Source organism: Triplophysa rosa, unplaced genomic scaffold, assembly GCF_024868665.1.
Source record: "Triplophysa rosa unplaced genomic scaffold, Trosa_1v2 scaffold205_ERROPOS605264+, whole genome shotgun sequence".
In the NCBI taxonomy this organism is placed as follows: Eukaryota; Metazoa; Chordata; class Actinopteri; order Cypriniformes; family Nemacheilidae; genus Triplophysa; species Triplophysa rosa.
Window position 1 is genome coordinate 120,453 of NW_026634223.1, and position 19,732 is coordinate 140,184.

The 19,732-nt window shown below is 37.1% G+C and overlaps 1 protein-coding gene across 3 annotated transcripts; it reads right to left on the minus strand.

The window, feature by feature from the left end:
- Positions 1 to 6,248: 6,248 nt before the first annotated feature.
- On the minus strand, positions 6,249 to 19,084 carry LOC130549985 (4-galactosyl-N-acetylglucosaminide 3-alpha-L-fucosyltransferase 9-like). Of its 3 annotated transcripts, none has more exons than XR_008962302.1 (3): positions 17,337 to 19,084; positions 6,934 to 8,435; positions 6,249 to 6,845 (listed from the first exon to the last, which is right to left on the minus strand). XR_008962302.1 is itself a non-coding variant. In XM_057327315.1 (3 exons), the coding sequence occupies exons 2-3, from the start codon at positions 17,362 to 17,364 to the stop codon at positions 7,357 to 7,359; spliced, it is 1,107 nt and encodes a 368-aa protein (XP_057183298.1). In that variant the 5' UTR covers positions 17,365 to 17,373; positions 17,613 to 19,083; the 3' UTR covers positions 6,249 to 7,356. The 3 variants fall into 3 exon arrangements, 2 of the variants coding, with proteins under 2 accessions (XP_057183298.1, XP_057183297.1); XM_057327315.1 differs by having other exon boundaries at positions 6,249 to 8,435; positions 17,337 to 17,373; positions 17,613 to 19,083; XM_057327314.1 differs by having other exon boundaries at positions 6,249 to 8,435.
- Between the last annotated feature and the right edge of the window lie 648 nt (positions 19,085 to 19,732).

Consider the following 19,732-nt stretch of genomic DNA (forward strand, 5'->3'; position numbering starts at 1 on the left):
TTTTGTCGTTTGGAGAAAAAAGTACTGACAGCGTATTTTTGGAAAGTCGCGTGACTGTTTAAAACACATATATCACTTAGACGCTTTTAAGGAGACTTAGTTACTGAATATAATAATAATAATAATAATATGTTTATTTTTTATAGCGCCTTTCAAGAACCTAAGGTCACTTTACAAAGTAATACAAGCAATTGGCAGACATAATACACCAAACAATCAGAGGGAACAATCATACAAACAAGTGTTGACAACAAGAAACTACAGTTAATTAACAATAAAAGGTCTCGCAATCATATGGTGAAAGTTGATGAAAGGGGAAGCATAGAGTTAGAAGAGTTATTTAGAGAACAGAGTAGCACATTTAAATACTATTTACTTGTAAGTCGCTATTGATAGAAGCCAAACGTGTATCAATGCAGCTTTCATGAAGAATATCACTAAACGCCTTCAGGTCTCGCGGGTTGTTTCAATAGTATCCAGCTGTTCACAGCGGTCACAGAATGAGGGGGCGGAGCTTTCGTTCTTAGACGAAGTCGCGCCACCTAGAGTCTTGGAGTGTGATTTGCTATTGTTACACGCGAAAACGTCACATTCTTAAATAAGGCTGCTTTTCAGGTCTTACGTGTGTTATAATAATACATTAAGGTATGGCACAAAACGCCATTTAAAACATCAATCTTGTGTAGATTTATTGTATAATTAATGTGTTTCATTGTATTAGCTTATTGTTTTCCTGTTGATGGTGTTAGAAATAATGTTTCAAACTTGAGGGCATTTTGTATGATTGTATTCGTTTTATTGTTTTATGGTTAAAAAAACCTGCAGCATTATTTTAAACGAAACATCATTTAAATCAAAATTACAATTTTTAATTTGACCAGTTTGGCTGGCTTAAACACACTGGCTGAGCAAAAAGGACAGTGGCAATTCCTGCAACCAGAGGCGTATTAAGACCTCATGGTGCCCCTGGGCAACAGCCCCAGAGGTGCCCCCCCCCATCAACCCACACGCAAGAATCCACTCATTAAAAGATTTATATATTAAAAGATTTTATAAGAATGAAACTCAGCAATTTACAATATACTATTTTACAAGAATTATACATTAACATGACACTTTTGTAGAATATAACACAAAACAACTCTTTTCCATTAAGTATTTTTAACAATTAGGCCTACTGTAGTTAAGGGGCACCTGCTTTCTGTTGTAATGTTACATTTCAGGTTTTGATGTAGTTTAAAAAAATCACTAACATTTTTTTAACAGGTGTAAATGTTGTGCGTGCCACAAAATGGGGGTACAGGGACACACACACACACACACTATAGTTTGCATGTATGTATTCACATTACGGCAGAGGTGTAAAGAGTACCTGAAAACCATACTTAAGTAAAAGTACAGATACCTTGCAGTGAAAATTACTCCATTACAAGTTACAAGTCACCAATTCCAAAACGACTTGAGTAAAAGTCTTTGAGTATCTGATTTTAACAGTACTTGAGTATTTTACTCATACTGAATGTAGGCTCAAAGCAGCACTAGTCCTCAACACTTAAGAGACACTCAGTGAAAAACTAGAAACAGTTGATTTGTGAGGGAGCAATCGCATTTATTTTCTTAAATCATAATAAGACTGAACACCTCAAAATTGCAACAAATCATGGTCGACACCATAACCTACGTCATTACAAACACCCTAAGTCTCATTTAAGCTCAAGTGCTCATAAGTAAACCAAAGTCCTTCAAAAAGGTCTCTTCAATATAACGGATAAATAAATAATGTTAAGTAAATAAAAAGTCAAAGCCTTTTTGCACTGGACATGCTGGTTTGGGCCTCATCGCCAGCTGCAGTCATGTCCTCATTTCACATACACTGTTAGCCCTTACCTGCCATTTCTACAGTAAATATTATTGGCAACACTGTTGCCTGCTAGTTACTGTAGGTGTTTTACAGTAAACTACTGCAATGGCTGTTTGAAGATACATTATTAAAGAATCTATTAACGCACTTAAGTCACACAGTCTTAGATGAACACGTGTAAATAACAGATGAACACAATAAATCTGTCAAGATTTCACCAGAGGAGAATTAAACACAAACATCAATAACATCTTCACATATTACAGACACCACTTTCACTTTATTTCTGTCATCTGTGTAAGATCTTATTGAGATTTAACTCTAGTTCATAGTGGTTCAATTATGTTTTAAGTCACCATTATGGCGATCAGTGTTTGCTTTGGTTGGACTCTTTGACTTTCTTGTAGCTTTAAAATGTACACTTATACAATAACACTGAAGGGACTTTACAGGAACCGCAACTTTATGTTTGCTTAGTAACTGAAGATACATCTGAAAGAATTCAATCATTAAATAATAATAATATAGCATTTAAGATTTATTAAGATATGTTTGGTAAAGTGATTACATGTTATAATGGAAAGATCTCTGTCAGAAAATCTTTCTTTGCAATTGAGACACAGTTAGACACTTGACATACAAACCTCATCAATGGTGACAAACAATCATGAATGAGTTTTGTACTATGTACCCAGCATGCATTGCAGCATGAAGCTGTTCAGTTGATTGTCACCATTGTTGAGATTCATATGTGATTGTTCATTTCTCTAGTGTCCGACTCATTCTATAGGTTAATATTTTGTCTATATAGTGTGAGACCACTTTTGAAAATTGAAATACTATACATTCTTTTTACTGGTTTACATCACTTCATGGCAATAGTCCCACCACATGGTCAAATTTTGAGCAAACATGTTTAGAGCACATTTAGGAAGAGTTAGTTTTAAAAACAAGAGCTTTTGTAGATGTGTGACCTACAGTAACTAGCTGGCAACAGTGTTGCCAATATATTACTGTAGAAATAGCGGGTAAGGGCTAACCGTGTGTAAACCGCCAGCGATTGACATCTACCTGATACTGCACTCATATTCGATATAAAGAAGCCATGTTGACAAGTTTTTGTAAGTTATGGCAAAATCCACAAGATTGTAGTACCTTCATATGCCCTGTGAATGGCAATATTAATTATAAGATAGGTGCCATGCAAAATGTAATGTGTAATTGCATTAGTCATTACAAATGTAGTGGAGTAAAGAGTACATATACTTGTTCAAAAATGTAGTTAAGTAGAGAAGTAAAAGTTGCTAATATCTTTAATACTCAGTACAACTACAAAGTAGCCAAAAAAATACTTAAGTAAAGTAACTAAGTACATTTACTCCAATACTTTACACCACTGGCATTAGGGGGACAATGGAACAATGTACAGATTTTCAGGACATTGGGACTTTAATTCACCAAAGTGGCATTCACCAGATTACAATGTATAGCAAGGTTATTCATAAAAATAACATGAAACGTTATTGTTACTATTTTAACTGCTATACAGCTATTCAAACGCTCTATTTAAGCACAGTATGTGTATATTCTTCTTACTAAACGATCACATAAGTACTAAGATAAAAGTGTACTCCACTAAAAAGGACACGTATGAATTGATTGCTATAGTGATGACACCGACCGTTCTTCACTTTCACTTTAAAACCCAGGTTTGGATCTTCAATAGTGGCCTTACCTCCACGTACTATTATTAGCATACATTATCGGCACTATAACATCTTATTTCTGACGCATGCCATGTATATATATACCTTTATTAATCAGTGCTAATCCCCGCATTTTTAGTCTCCGCTACAACAATGCGCTCTGCATCGTTCCCGCTTCCATCTGTTTGAAGATTAAAGTGTAGGCTACACGAAAGACGACTCGCCTCATAGCAGTCACTTGTGATTGGCTGAATGTTAATTCACTCAAATCTATGTAACTAACCAGATAACATGGGCGGGAATTTTGGCGGAGGTGTGTCGAAAAAGTACGGAGGACAGAACCATTTTTATCTGAAAGTGGGGGTATTCCCGCACATGGTGCCACGCCCATTTAGCGCAGATGCGTGACTTAAGTCTTAAAAAACAAGTGCTTATGTACATTTATAAAAAATATATATTTTGTATTGCGGGTTTATTTGGTGCCCCTAAAGTCTTGGTGCCCCTGGGCACTTGCCCAATTGCCCATATGGTTAATCCGCCTCTGCCTGCAACAGTTGGTACATTGCTGCAACTCAGGTAAAGAATTACCTTGCTGAATTGTTGGATGTCTCTACAAGAGATAAATGCAAAACACAATTATATCATCAGTGACAAATCTGATTAAAAACCTCGACGATAAGTAAAATGAACTCACAAACAATGCATATAACAAAGGGAAGTGGAATAAACTATTTATGGGTAGTTGATAGACTAAAATGCTAATTTCATATGCTATGCTAATATGCTAATGCTAATATCAATTTAGCCAAGTCCAGACCGATATTAAACTTAAATAGAACTAACTTAATAAATGTGCTGATTGTTTTATAGTAATGTTGGCCTACTGTAAGTGTATTTATTTTTTTGGATAACTGTGTGGAAAGCCCTGTCTCCTGTCTGGGAAAGTGGAGTGGCGTAGTCACAAGTAACTGAGCAGTATGTTACAATACATTCACATTTCAAGCAGACTATAATAATTTGAGTTTCATCTGGAGTGCAGGGAAGATAAGGGATAAGTAGATATTAAGGAGTGAACTGCAAAAGTTCTACCTTCTTTTGGTTGACTATTTTTATCACTCTTAAAAAATTAAAATAAAAAAATTGTAGTTAATAAAAAAGTAAGAAAGAGAGAGCGCTTTTCCACCATCGCGCCGAACCGTCTTAAGCACAGTCTGAAACGGATAAGTTTCCACGTAGCCCTGGTTCGACAGGCACGATTACAAACTGTTCTCGGTTCGGAATTTTCGGCACAGGTGTCTAACCGTGCTAATGAATGCGCCCAGAGGCGTTACAGCTCAGTCTCTTGTGTTACCAAGGCAGCTGGTGACGCGATTGTGTTTAGATTATACAAATTTCCGTTATCCGTCATTTACCTACCGGCTGGCATGATCGGCACGGAGTGGAACGAATAAGGAATGAGAACGATTCAGCGCGATGGTGGAAAAGCGCTCAGATTGTTCTTTAAAGAGCCTTTGACTGAATGGTTCTTTGTGGAACCAAAAATGGTTCTTCTGTGCCATTGCTGTGAAGAACCTTTTAAGCACCTTTATTTTTAAGTGTGTAGCTGCTACCAAACGTACAATTCTAAAAAAACTCAAATTGATCCCATGCAAAGCAACTTTGACTTGTAACCTTGAGTCTTAAAAAATAGTCAACTAGATAATAATAATTCATAATAAATATATACTTTTCCTATCACATTTGCAATAATGTTGCAATGTTTAATTCAATATATCCCTAAACATAAAATCATTCACTGTAAAAAACCCAACTCAAAAAAAGTTCAAACAACTAATTTTGTTGTGTTGGTTGAGCAAAAGTCCATGAAAAAGTTCACAGAACTTCTTTTAATAAGTTCATTCATTGTAACCAAACATTTTCTTCATTAACTTAAAAATATGAGTTGTGTGAAAAATTCTTTGCAAGTTCACTCAAAAAGACCTCTATAAATGTAAAAAATTGAGTTACGTCAATGTACAATGAACAAACAAGAGTTTGAAAGTTCCCAAGATGCACTGCAGCATGTTCAATTCTGTTTATTTGTCTTTTAATTTGTTTTGTTTATGGTTGTTATACTGTTGTTGTTAGAGTTTTTTTTTTTTTTTAATGAATGATGGTTTTTGATTGTTACCATGGTTGAGGTTGTGTGTGGTAATGTTGAGGTGTAAGTGCAGACCAAACGTAACTCAAATTGTTCAAGCATTGTTTGATCAAAGTTTACTCAAATTGTAGTAAAAGACAAAAATATTTGTTTATTTTTAAATAACCAATTTATATTCTTTATTTATGTTCAGCCAACAAAAATAATTTATGTTGTTCATTATGTAAATTGACAATGTTGTGACAACTAATGACTTAAGCATATTTTTTGTACCTCTCAAGAAAACTATAATCCTAAATTACCTCAATTAATTATTTTTGTATCTCCAATAACAGTACTTGTTTAAAGTCAGTACAACTAATAATCCGAGTTATCCCAATGAATTATTTTTTGTATCTCCAATTCATTATTTAAGTCAGTACAACTTCTATTTCAAAAGTTGAGTGAACAAGAAAAAGCGAGGGGAAATTAGTACTAAGATTTTTTTGTTTGAAGGCTTAAATGTTTTTAGTGTGATTAAATTGTATAGAGCAGATGGCTTAAAAAGCAAGATGGCTTGTAGCGCTATAAAAGTTGTGTTAATCCTTTGTAATTGATACAGAACTTAAACATTTTCTATATATATATTTTTTGCTATAATGTTTTGGAATATTTGAAATAGGATTTGTAATTTGCCAACTCATTAGAATTTAGTTGTGGTTTCTACTGATGTCTGTCAACATGAAAAATCTTGGGACATGATCTTGCATTTTTAGAACACGTCTCAACCAATCAGAATCAAGGACCATAAGGTTAATGTTTTATAATGTAGAATTACAGTGAATGATATCGCACGGTTGGTAAATTTACAGTGCGATCAGTAAATTTACATCAATAATAAAAATAAAAGGCAGTAGTGAATACAAATCTATTTGGTATTCTTCTCTTGCAGGTTTTAACAGATAAAGCAGGTGATGACGTGCTGACTGGAAATTGTGACACTGTTCAAGATATGTATTTTTGTTAAAAAGAAAGAACTGAAGCAGTGTTTTTCTCTATAATAGCGGACTGGTGCTCTTCTGAAAACGACCAGCTGGTGGCGCCTGAGATTGAGAACGCTTTGGAGGCACTGCGCGTTATTCCGGAGATGCGTTGGTTGCTGTAATTTAGAATATCCCCAACAGTTAGCCTACTTATTACTAGTATCTTATTTTAAAGAATATTACTTAATAATTAAATGCAGTAACCATTCATATCAACTTATCCATTGTTGTGTATGATGGTTGTCAATGAAGTGTTTGTCCCTCCTCTTCTCCACTGTGAATGACGGTGACGTCATTGTACGCGAGGAACCTTTTTTTTAATTCAAGGTATGAAACATAATTACAGGGGAGACAACGGACATCACAAATACTCTGCAAAGCCAAAAAAATCAATAAAACATATCAGCATAGTCTTTTTTGTTAAAATAAAAAATTGAAAAGAAATTAAAATACAGTTAAACATAAACTTAAAAAAATCTTACAACAGACTCAAGAATGTTACACGTTTTAGAAGCCTTTGAATTTAAAGGTTTTGACATAGACTTAAATGAATTGAAGAGACATATATCAGAGGAGAAAATTCAAAAGATTATTTGATTGATACAGCCACCAAAGGGATTTTGACTTTTAGGTACTGTCTATGGCACCCCAGTACCATTTGTTAAGATTTACAAACACTTGATAATCTTTCTTTGTACGTATGTATTGACAGGCTCGGCACACATGCTCAGTGGGATAATCGACAAGTTTTACTTCAAAGTTTTTTCTCCATTGAAAATACTTCTTGTACTCTTCAACATTCTTGTCCAGTGACTTCAGATGTTCAGCCAGCTCTCGAGGGCTAGAGAAATCGTCCACGTGGATGAAAGAGTCTTTTGGCACAAATTTATCATATATGTATTTTGGAGGCCCAAGAGCGACCGGCACTGATCCTAGATTGAGTGGATTGAACATCTTTTCTGTCATGTAGTCGTAATGAATGGCTGTGTTCTCAAATGATAAATAGAACTTACAACTTGTCAATATTTCATTGTATTCTTCCTGATTTAATGTTTTTCCAAAATGTCCCCCATACAAAGAAATATGAATGTGTTTTTTCAACTCATTATAATATTTTACCCGTTTAAAGTCCTCATTCCAGTTTCTCACGATCCAGCAAACTAACTTGTCCTTTTTGTCCAGAACTTGTGGGAATATCTTATCCTCAGTATCTTCAGTTTTAAGTGTAATTTGCTCACGAATAACAATATCAGCATCTCGCCGGTAATTTAGCGTCACATTAAACAGGTTCTCCAGACCCTCAAGTCTCCTTGTGTTTCGTGGGGACTCAAAATGCATCCATATCCATTTCTGAAAGAAGGGCCTCGGTTTGGTGGGTAAGTTTGACAGATTGTTGCTAATGTCTCTGTGATTTATCAAAACCCCATGAGCCTTGCTGTACAGTTCTCTATCATTAGTCAGGTAACAGCCATCTATATTAAATCTGGATCTGCAGGAATTTAAGTCAAATTTTATTCCAAATGGCCACAGCCATATCAGCAGTATAGTGTCTTTTTCAAGAGGCTTCTTTGTGATTGTCCTAAAAATTGTGGGTTCCTGTGAATTTACATGACGACATAAATAACATATGAATAAACATAGGCCTATGTTTACTGCCAAAGAGATGCGAAGCCAAACTTTGCTCTGGCAATTTATGTTTTCTTGACCTGCGAAGACAAGAAAATAATTAAAAGTGGAAATTAGGAAAGATACTGTAGCAAAGTTTCACATTATCTACTCTAAATATAAGAGGTTAACACGTCTTCCTTTTTTGATGCACACTGCCACGTGTCATAAACAGACTGTTTATGCTAAAGCACCTCACCAACAGTACACATTTTGGATGGACACAGACAATTTCAGGTGTTACATGTACTCTACTCAGATTGATGAGTTGAATTTGCCATTTTTTTTCATTCATCTATGATCTCATTCGTACGGTTGCCCCTGTGATGTTAGGTTTAGGGGCAGGGTTAGGGTAGGTTTTTATAATTGCATTGACAGCTCGTAAAATTTGTGCATTTTAGCACAATTAGCATTTGCGGTTGTGATTTTAGGGTTTGGGGTGGGGTAAGGTGTTGGTTAGCCACCTCCTTAAATATGTACGACTTCCTTTGATATCACGTTATAAATATACAAATGTTTATACACGCATGGTCTTTGCATTGAAAATTGTGCGGAGTGACACGAAAAAAAGGGAGAAATTTGTGTAAATTAACATGAATCAATGAAGAGATTATATATATTTTGCCTATGCCATGAACTGCCGTGTGTAACAGAACCACTATGCAGATGATGGGTATTTCAACAATGATTTATTGACACACAAACGGTAAGTAAACAGGTGAGTATTAATGTTTTAGGCAGATGACTGAATATACTGAATGTTTAATACTGTCCTTGTGTGGCAGGAGATCGTGGACGACGGGCTAGGGATCCGTGGAGTGCAGCGAGAATATCAAAATTCAATCAATCAAAATTTATTTATAAAGCACAATAAAAACAACAGTAGTTGACCACTGTGCTGTACAACATTACTAAAAGGACAAGAATAAATTACAAACAGTTTTGACCGCAATGCACTAAAAAGAGATAATCAAAAGCAAACACAAACACTGATAAGAGACAGATCTAGGGAGAGTCATAAAAAGTCTCATAAGCCTTGGAAAAAAGGTAAGTTTTTAGCTTCGATTTAAATTCCGATTCAGAGAAGACTAATCGGAGAGAGACTGGAAAACTGTTCCAAAATTTCGGCCCTGCAATTGAAAAGGCACGGTCACCTCTCAGCTTCAGCCTAGATCTCGGTACCGTCAACAGTCTTTGCTCAGAAGACCTCAGCGATCTAACCGATATATTTGGGTTTAAAAGATCACAGAGATATTCAGGAGCTGTTCCATTAAGAGCTTTAAAAACAAACAATAAAATCTTAAAATCAATTCTGTAACAGACTGGTAACCAGTGCAAAGAGTGTAGTATGGAGGAGATATGATCAAATTTGCGAGTGCCAGTCAAAAGTCTGGCAGCCGCATTTTGGACCATCTGAAGTCGATTTATATATGATTTATTTATTCCCATATAAAGGGAATTACAATAATCAAGCCGTGATGACACCAAGGCATGGATCGCTCTCTCGAACTCTTTAAACGATAAGAAGCCTTTGCTTTTGATAGCAGTCTTAATTGGAAGAAACTGGATTTGACCACAGAATTTATCGGTTTATCAAACTTGAGTGCAGAATCGAAAGTGACGCCCAAATTTTTCACAGAGAGCTTTCTGTAGGAGTCCAGGTCTCCCAAGTCATAACTGGGTGCCCCTGTAGACCCAAACACAATGACCTCTGTTTTGCCCTCATTAAAATGTAAAAAGTTTAAAGAAAACTAAGACTTAATATCAGACAAACACGCATTTAGTAAATCCAAGCCTCTCTTATCATTTTTCCTCAAGGGCAGGTGGATTTGGGTGTCATCAGCATAAAAATGAAATGACACCCCATGTTTGGCAAGAATGAGCCCCAGGGGAAGCATATATAATGAGAACAGAGCAGGGGCCAAGATGGAGCCCTGGGGAACTCCAAAAGGCAAGATAGAGTTAGATGAAGAGAAAAAACATTCTGTCTTCAAGATAAGAGTTAAACCAGTCAAGAGCATTGCCTGTAATGCCCACACATTTTTCAAGGCGTGATAAAAGGATTCTATGATCTATAGTATCGAACGCTGCACTTAAGTCTAATAATAATAGTGCTGTAGTACTCGAGTCCGGTCTCGGACTTGAGACGTTTTTTTTATGGTCTCGGACTTGTCTTGGACTCGGACTTGTCTCGGACTTGGTCATTGGTCTCGCAAATGTTCTAGTCGGTCTCGTTCGAGTCCAGCGATATATGTTTTATTTTCTCCTTCAAAACAAAACATTGATAGACCAATATTCTTGTGATCCAAAAACTAATGATCCGAAAACTGTTGCCGACTCTCGACTCTAGAACGAGAGCTGCAGCGTGCTAATAAGTTCTCTTTTCACACAGCAGTTCAGTTCAGTGTGTGCTGTTGTTGTAATTAAATAACTCCGGTATATTGGTTCAAGTCCGCGGGACTGTCATGCACGCCAGAAAGTGAATAACTGAATTAATTTGTGGATAATATTAAGTGTTTACTGGAGACGCTAAATGGGAACGATTCAGCTGAACTGGTTCGACCGGTTCACTAAAAAGAAAGAACCGGTTCGAATGAATGATTCGTCCACGGCGCGAACCAGCATCACTCATTCATCAGGCACGATGTCAGCGAGCAGCGGCATAATACAGATTGGCTTTAAAAACCATAATAAATGTATCGACAGTGCGCTTAAAAGGAAACTTTTTGCAACAAAACTTTCCCCGAAACATTTGGGACAACATCCAATTTCGACAAAATCCAATTTCGTAAGACACCTGCAAAGCCATCACAAAGAGAGGTAAGTTAATGCCATGTTTCAGAGTTAGCATTGCATTTGAGTATTTTAGACAGTTTGGAAAGTAGGGCTTAAAGATAAGATTGATCGTATTTTTATTGTCATTGTGATGAACATGTTATTTAAGGATGGGCACCGACATGCTTATAAACGTGCTTATAAACGAACCGTGGAGCCTCTGCTCTTTCTAGCGGCTCCTCTATCGAACACGCACGTGCACGGGCAGGCGCGCACACGCACGCACGCACGCACACACGCACAAAAGTGTTCATTGCTGCACAACCTTGCTGTTAGGAGGGCTGATAAAAAAGTTCCTTAAAAAAGTAATAAACAGTTACACTTCGGCTTTGTGACTTTAGTGCTATACTGTACCTATATAGTAAAAATAAAATGACCTTATTTTATCTGCTTTTCGATCATTACAAACAATAATGAAAATGATTATCTTAGAATAGAAGATATGCTGTCTCTTGCATCACATAAATTATCAATAGTTAAGTATGTGGTCTTGTAGTCATGATTTTTTTCTGTCTCTGTCTTGACTGTCTCAATTGGACTCGGTCTTGACTTGGACTCGAACCTCTTTGGACTCGGACTTGACTCGGTCTCGGACTTGTCTTTGGACTCGACAATGGTGGACTTGACTACAGCCCTAAATAATAACAGAGTCCCCAGAATCTACAGATAATAAAATATCATTCATCACTTTTAAAAGTGCAGTCTCAGTGCTATGAGATTTCCTAAACCCAGATTGAAATTTTTCAAAAATACTATTTGACTCTAGAAAACTCTGCAGTTGTACTAAAAGTGCCTTTTCTAAGGCTTTTGACAGAAAAGATAGATTTGAAATGGGTCTATAATTTGATAAAACGGTAGGGTCAAGATTTGATTTTTTGAGTAAGGGTTTAACAATTGCATGTTTTAAGTAATTTTGGACAGTCGCTGTAAGAATAGACTTGTTTACTTTAGCCAAAATACTTCGCCCGACAACATCAAAGACCTGAAGCAAGAGCCTAGTGGGAATAATATCTTGCGCACATGTAGTGGGTTTAAGCTGCTTGATAATATCCTTAAATGAGTTTAAAGAGATTGTCTGGAATTCATTTAGAGTAGAAGTCCAAAGAGGGGGGTCAGACCAATCACAATTTGGAGATTTAATGTGCTGTCTTATATCAACTATTTTTTCTGTAAAAAACTTAAGAAAGCTGTCACATACTGCAGGTGATGTATTAAAATAAACATTACTAGTTGGATTTATAACAGAATCTAAAATAGTAAAAAGAATTTGGGGTTTATGACAGTTTTATATATAATATCTGAAAAATATTTACATTTTGCAGCTTTAACAGATTTTTGATACCCAATTAATGGACACTTGTAATTTATCTTTTTTCCACTTCCGTTCAGCTCTGCGGCATACATGTCTAAGATCTTGAGTGGTGCTATTTAACCAGGGTTCAGGTTTAGATTTTTGTCTTTTTTCTCTCAATGGGGCCACAGAGTTCAATATATCATTGCAGATTGAATTTAACAGCATAAGATGTTCATCTACATCTGAGATATTTGAGGGGGAATTTAGATTGTACTTCAGACAAGCCTCTTTAAAATGCACAGAAAAATCATCACTAGATGAAGAGCTGAAAAAACGAGTCTTCTGCGATAACCTCCTAGTCTTTGAGACCTCATTTGGAAGCAGGCAAGTAAATATAACAGGCATATGATCAGAAAAACTTAACTCACAGATTTCAAGTTCACATATTGAAATACCATGCGACAACACAAGATCTAAGGTATGCCCTTGTTTGTGAGTTGCACCATTCACCACTTGAGTAAAATCAAAAGAGTCAACAAGGTTAATAAAATCCTTGGCCAGGGAGTTTTGCTCACAACAAACATGAATGTTGAAATCCCCTATGATCAGAAGTCTGTCGTATCTAAGAACAGTGTCACCTAAAAAATTTGAGAAATTTTTTAAAAAGTCCTTATTTGATTTTGGAGGACGATAAACCACAGCGATCGCTAATTTGTGTTCATTTAATTGAAATAGAAGTACTTCAAAACTGGAAAAAGATTCAGTCTTTAGAGCTCTACAACAGAAGCTACTTTTGAACACCGATGCAAGCCCACCGCCCTTGCCATGAAGTCTAGGGCGGTTCAAAAAGGAGCAGTTTGTGGGCACTAGTTCAGAGAAAGGGCTTGTATCCCTCGCATTTAGCCATGTCTCTGTGACTAGCAAAAAATCCAGTTTATTTGAGATAAGGAAATCTTGCAAAATGAATGTCTTGTTTGCGAGCGATCTTGCGTTCACTAACCAATCCTGGCGTGCGCTGGATCACAGTCCGGCTGTACTGCACGGCATAGCGAGCGAAGATTGCAGGGATTTATACCCCCGCGACGAAGACGTGGTGTCTGACAGCTGGAGGAGTTGTAAAGATCATCCTGAGTCACAGGTAAAATCCACTGATGTGCCACCTAGAGCGAACGCCACGAGACAAAGAGACCATCTCCAAGCTCATGTTGGAAACGATCCAAGCCATGTCGCAATGGAGATAGACGTGATAGACTTAACTTTAGTTTAACCGCAACACCTCCTCTTTTTCCTCTTCTTCTGCGGCGCTTTCTTCCAGAAAAATTCCATAGCAGCCGGCTTTGACAGGCCGGGACAGTCATCAAGAAGGGAGGGGGCGGGTTATTTGAGTATAGAAGTCTCAAATCAGTGTTTGGTAAGATCTCAATAGAGTCTCTGATATTAAGGAGCACTTGACGGTCATAAACAATCAATGTAAAAGCATCTTGGGTTAAAGAAGGATAAAAAACAGAACAAACACATCACAGAGCAGACGAGCAGCCAAGCACAACGGCGCCATCTTGCATCTTGAATATGTGGAGCTCGACTTGGAAGACAACGAGGAGACAACAGGAACAGACGTGGAGACTTCAACGTGGGATCGCAGGTAGGTAACACAGGTAAGTAACGCATTAGAGAGTCCGTATCTATCGTTGAGACCAGACGATGACTGAGGGAGTAAGGAGTGCTTATATGGTGGAGCTGATGAGGGCGGTGATGATGTGGAGGTGGCGGTGATCAGAATTCTGGTGACTGGAAGTGTAGTGAGGGAGTGGTGTGAGAGCCTAGGCTGCGTTCAGCCCCGACAAAATGTTGCAAAACGTTTTTTAAACGGAAACGGTGGTGCGGTTGAACACCCTGTTGTGATGACGCAAGAGTTGAACTATGGCAGCTGAGAAGGCCATTGATTTTTTGTGTTCTTTTTGAATAATTTTCGGTGCCTGATAAAATCGGTATAAATACGTGTTGAATACTGCAAAATACCCATTGTGCGAGCCGTCTCTAATACCGCGTGGGTTATACACATGTTGCTGCTGATTGGGCTGACATTCTTGACACACCTACCAAACAAGAGAAAACGTATCTCAAACCCTGTTGCACACCTTTTACAAACCGTTTCCAGGAAATGTGTTGTTCAACACGGAAACCATGGCAAAACGTTGCGCACCGGTTTGAGCTTGAACATGCCCCTGGTGATTCCGTAACACATTGAGACTTGACACTGTGGCTTTCCATTTACAGACACTTATTTATACAAAAAAGATTCAAATTCAACTGGCAACATAGACAAACATTACTGTTTATTTCTGATAACAAGCAAAGAAATAAGTAAATTACATTAGCTAGCAAGTTGAGTTAAGTTTTGTGTAGCCAGTATTATTTTGGGTTACCAGTAGAAGAACCAGGGGCAGACTAGCGGTCTGGAGCACCAGGACGCTGCTTATGTGGGCATCCTTGGGAATGTGATTGTGAACAGACTGGGGAACCAGAAAATGACTGCAAACGGTCACAGAACACGATCACAAACTGACCAGACAGAGGGGGAACCAAAACGTGATCGCGAATAGAGGTGTGTGGTAGGCTGCTCCTGGAGAAAAAGTCCAGGGTCACTCTTTAGTGCGAGTCCGCCCCAGACTTTCCTTCTTGCTTAGAAAATAGTTATCCTGATACAAAATTAATATAAAGTGGCCTACATTGTACAGACAATGTTGTCTTTTTTGCTCTTTCACCAATGAAATTTGGTTCCAAACAAAGCCACTGTTGCATGTCTCTGCAGTAACACAGTGGTGTTTCATTACTGAATTATTTAGTGTTTCTGAACAAACAGTTGCTGAATCTAAAGTCGGCTACTTCTATACTAGGCAAAAGTAAGTTTGAATAGTAGGAAAAAACAGTAGGTGAGAAATACCTGAATGGTCTACTGTCTCTGCCTAGATTTGAGAGTGTACATTGGATAGACAGTATTGTATACCATGATGCCACAGGAGTTGAGACACCAAATTCAAAGAGTTACAGAAAAAATTTGAATTAGCAGAAAGCTATAAGGGGAATGGCTTTTTTCAAGTCCGTGTGATAAAGGTACCAAGACCAAGAAGTACATTCCTTGTGGTTTAAATGTGCTTGCAAGAACAGTATATTTTTTGTGAGCGTTGTTATTACATGCACTGGCATATCTTACAATATATCAGTGTGTTTGTTTTGTCTTAAGATGCACGGTTATATGTTTTGTAAAATATGTTTTAAAAACCAACTTAACAGACATTAATGTGTTGTCTGTATTAGTGTTGTCACTATACTGGAATTTCTAACTTCGATTCAATACCTAAAAAAATATCGATATTCGATACCATTTTCGATACCACGGGGAAAAAACTGCCATAGCAATAAGGCCCTACATTTTTTTTTACTTTAAATAAAAGTTAAATTGAACAAGACTTGACAATGAGGTATATTTTTACATTATTTATTAATTGTTAATCTAATGTTAATTTTACTAATACATTTACTATTTAAAATCAAAGTTGTATATGTCAGTATTAATGGATCATACCCTGTTGAAAAAAAACAGCCTATGCTGGTTTGGTATGTTTTGATGCTGGTTTGCGCTGGTCATGTGCTGATTTAAGATGGTCCTTAGCTGGTTTAAGATCAAACCAGCATCGATCAAAACATACCTAACCCAGCATATGCTGGTTATTTCAACAGGGGAGCTTACATAAATAGTTGTATTTTTTAACTAACATTTAAAAGAGATTAATGAATACTTGAACAAATGTATTGCTCATTCATTGTTCGTTCATAGCCTACATTTATATTTTTTTTAAAAATTTATTTGGCTTTTATTCACATATACTGTAATCATTGATCAGCGCACATATAGACAGAAACGCAAACTTTAAACGCAAGAACTGTTGCAGAGACTCCGCACTGGCCATCTTTCTAACTTTAACAATGTTTAACCTGAGCTAATGAGACTAGAGGATGAAATCATTGAACAGCGCACATACACAGAGCGCTATGGTAAACACTGGAGTGCAAACGTGATCACACGAGACTTTACCCGCACCAGCATCATTTCAAACATCAACTTAACCAGAGCGAACGAGACGAGTGGATGAAATCATTGATGAGCGCACATAAAGACAGAAACGCGTGCATTAAACATGAGAACTGTTGCGGACTGTGTACTAACATAAACAACATATAACCAGGGCGAACGAGACGAGTGGATGAAATCATTGATGAGCGCACATAAAGACAGAAACGCGTGCATTAAACATGAGAACTGTTGCGGAAACTCTGTACTAACATAAACAACATTTAACCAGGGCGAATAAAACGAGTGGATGAAATTATTGATCAGCGCACATTCATGGATCGCTATGGTAAACACGGGAAGCGTAATGAGCGTGCACCACGCCAGATGTGTTACTGAGACTGGCCATCTTTTCTAACATTAACACGATTTAACTGCCTCAAACGAGTCAAGTATGTGAGAGGAGGCGGGGCTCTGTTGTTATGCTTTCACGTGCAGTGTGTGTTAACTCACTGTCGGAAAAGAGAAAGAAAGCGGGAACGCGCAGCTGGTATCGATACGTTTCAGATTTTTCAGTATCGAAATATCGATATTTTTAACAACACTATTGCAAAGCAAATAAAATAACATTAAACTGTAAAGGCCAGTGCAGTCTTATGAATAATTTCCAAGACAAGATAATTTACTTAAAGTGATACTTCACCCAAAAATGAAAATTCTGTCATGATTAAATTGACTCACCTTTGTGTTCTTCCAAACGTGTATACATTTCTTTGTTCTGGTGAACAGAGAGAAAGATTTTTGATATAATGCTTATAAACAAACATATCTCAACACCCATTGAATCCAACACACCTTATTTAATAAAATATGAGATATTACAAAATATGCAGAGTGAGGGGTCGCGAAGAACAGGATTAAGAACCGCTGCTATAAACGGAGTGCTGTCGGTTATGTTTTAATGCATGTTAAGTCGAATGCACAAAAGTTAAGTAGCTTGCATCTCTAAAATCTTACCGTTTATATTTTTATCGTTAAACAGTTGGCTTTGTTATGTTTGACTTCCAACATCTTACTACTTTTGGTTTCGGTTTCCCAGTTCGTCACTTCATGTGGACTTCTATGCTTTTATAGGCGGGTTGCAACCAACTGTAAAGGTGCATTCCGCCACCTACTGTGCTGGAGTGTGACGAAGATGAGATAGCCTACAGAGAATTTTTATATTCTGTTTATCAGACCACTATTTCTCAGGAATGTTATTATTGCTGAAACTACTCTACACGATTCTACTCCTGTCTTTAAAATATTTATCAACGTAAATTCTGTAATACCCAAAGCTTGCATATCTCCTATAAGACAAATTCTCTTCTGATCATATTTCTTACAACTAATCAGAACATGCTCTACCGTTTCTCTTTCCTGACATACACTACATAAACCAGAGTTGTGTTTACCCATAATGTGAAGTGTAGCATTGAGATTAGTGTGACCCATTCTTAGTCTTGTAATTAGGGAAAAATCTTTCCTATTAAAATTTTGATTCATTTTACTACATTTTATATTACTTTGAATTCTGTAGAAATGTCTTCCTTCCTTACAAGAGTCTCAGTATGTCTGCCATATACTTCCACACGCTTGTCCAATTAGTGATTTCCCTTCTGACCTGCTGAGGGTGATTGCAATGTTAACACTTTCCACTTCAAGTGCTTCTTTGGCCATTTTATCCGCTGTTTCATTCCCAGGAATCCCAACATGTGCTGGAACCCATATAAACTGCACTGTAGCTCCCAGATGTCTTAATCTGAATAAAATAGTTAATATTTCTGTAAGTAGATCGCTTCTACATGATTGAAAGGTTTGTATGCTTGACAGAGAAGCCATTGAATCTGAACAAATTAAAATTTTACTTTCAGAATTTGGCATCATCTCCTCCACCCACTCAAGAGCCATCTGAATGGCTACAAGTTCTAATGCATATACTGATACTGCATCTCAGAGTCGGCGACACGAGGGGGCACTAGGGGGCATGGCCCGGCCACTTCAGTCACTGTGCCTCCTCACTTTTTAAAATGATAAAAGACGAAATCATTAAAAAACATTTGGAGAATGAATTTGGTATATATTTATTAAAGAAACAACAAGAGCAGAGGGTAAAAATAATGTATTTATTCGTTAACACATTTTAAAGACATTGTCTTGTGCTGTACTTTCATGTGTTGTTAAAAACACAAGCTAAAGGGCTGCTTGCGTCCAGCGGCAACGTTTCTGTATGCATTGCTTAACAAGAAACGGGCATTACTATTATGCAGACGGTGACAAGTGGAGATACATGCTGTCTATCAGAAAGCAAGAGGTCGCTCTTTAGTGTTGTTATATTGATGCGATCGTTTTGTTAGACTTAAAGCTCGACTGGGGAACAGTCCCCTGTATACTTTTTCTGTCACTTTTTCCTTAAAGCCTGCTTTTGACATTTTCTATATATTTTTTTCTATATATGCGTCTAAATTAAAATCTTCATTTATTAACTTCCGCTGAATTTATGTAGGCTATGATGGTGTATTTCCAGTTCTTTTTGTCAAAACGTCATACAACATTTGCTCTCCTCCAAGTTGATATAAAAAAATTAGCCTTTCAGTTTCAGTGTCTTTCATACAGTGTCTTTCATCTCTTTTCGTTCAGTTCAATTTATTAGCTTTGAAAAAGCTATGCGAAATATGAAATGCTGTCCTCGAAATGGACATTTAGAATTGTTAAACTTCAAACGGCAGCGCGCACTGGATGAAAAGCTTTGTATCTACAACTCGAAGGTATTGCGCACCCATAGGCAGGATTTAACTAGATTTTTTATTGTGTTATAGTTAAAAATGTCTGGCTCTCAATGAAAAGGCAGTGCGCGGCTGACGTGTGCGGACATGGATTTCTTCGCGCACTCGTTATGTGCGAATGTGCGCTTTAACAAGTGTGATTTGGTTAGCCTACCACGTTGCATATGATCAGGTTTTCCGCGATTATCTCTGATAAAAAAGTAAATTGTTAAAACTTAAACTTGAGAAGAAAACTGGGGCATGGCGGAGTGCCGCTTCTTGCAACCCAGTCTCACGGCAGTTCGTGATATAGTCACGAAATTTAATCTATTG

What these genes read in the sequence shown, in the direction of transcription:
- LOC130549985 (XM_057327314.1), bottom strand. Translation starts at nt 17,436, where the DNA reads ATGGGTGTTGAGATATGTTTGTTTATAAGCATTATATCAAAAATCTTT. An exon ending in ACGTTTGGAAGAACACAAAG is followed by an intron (nt 8,436 to 17,336) that starts GTGAGTCAATTT and finishes TTGTCTTCGCAG; the next exon opens with GTCAAGAAAACATAAATTGC.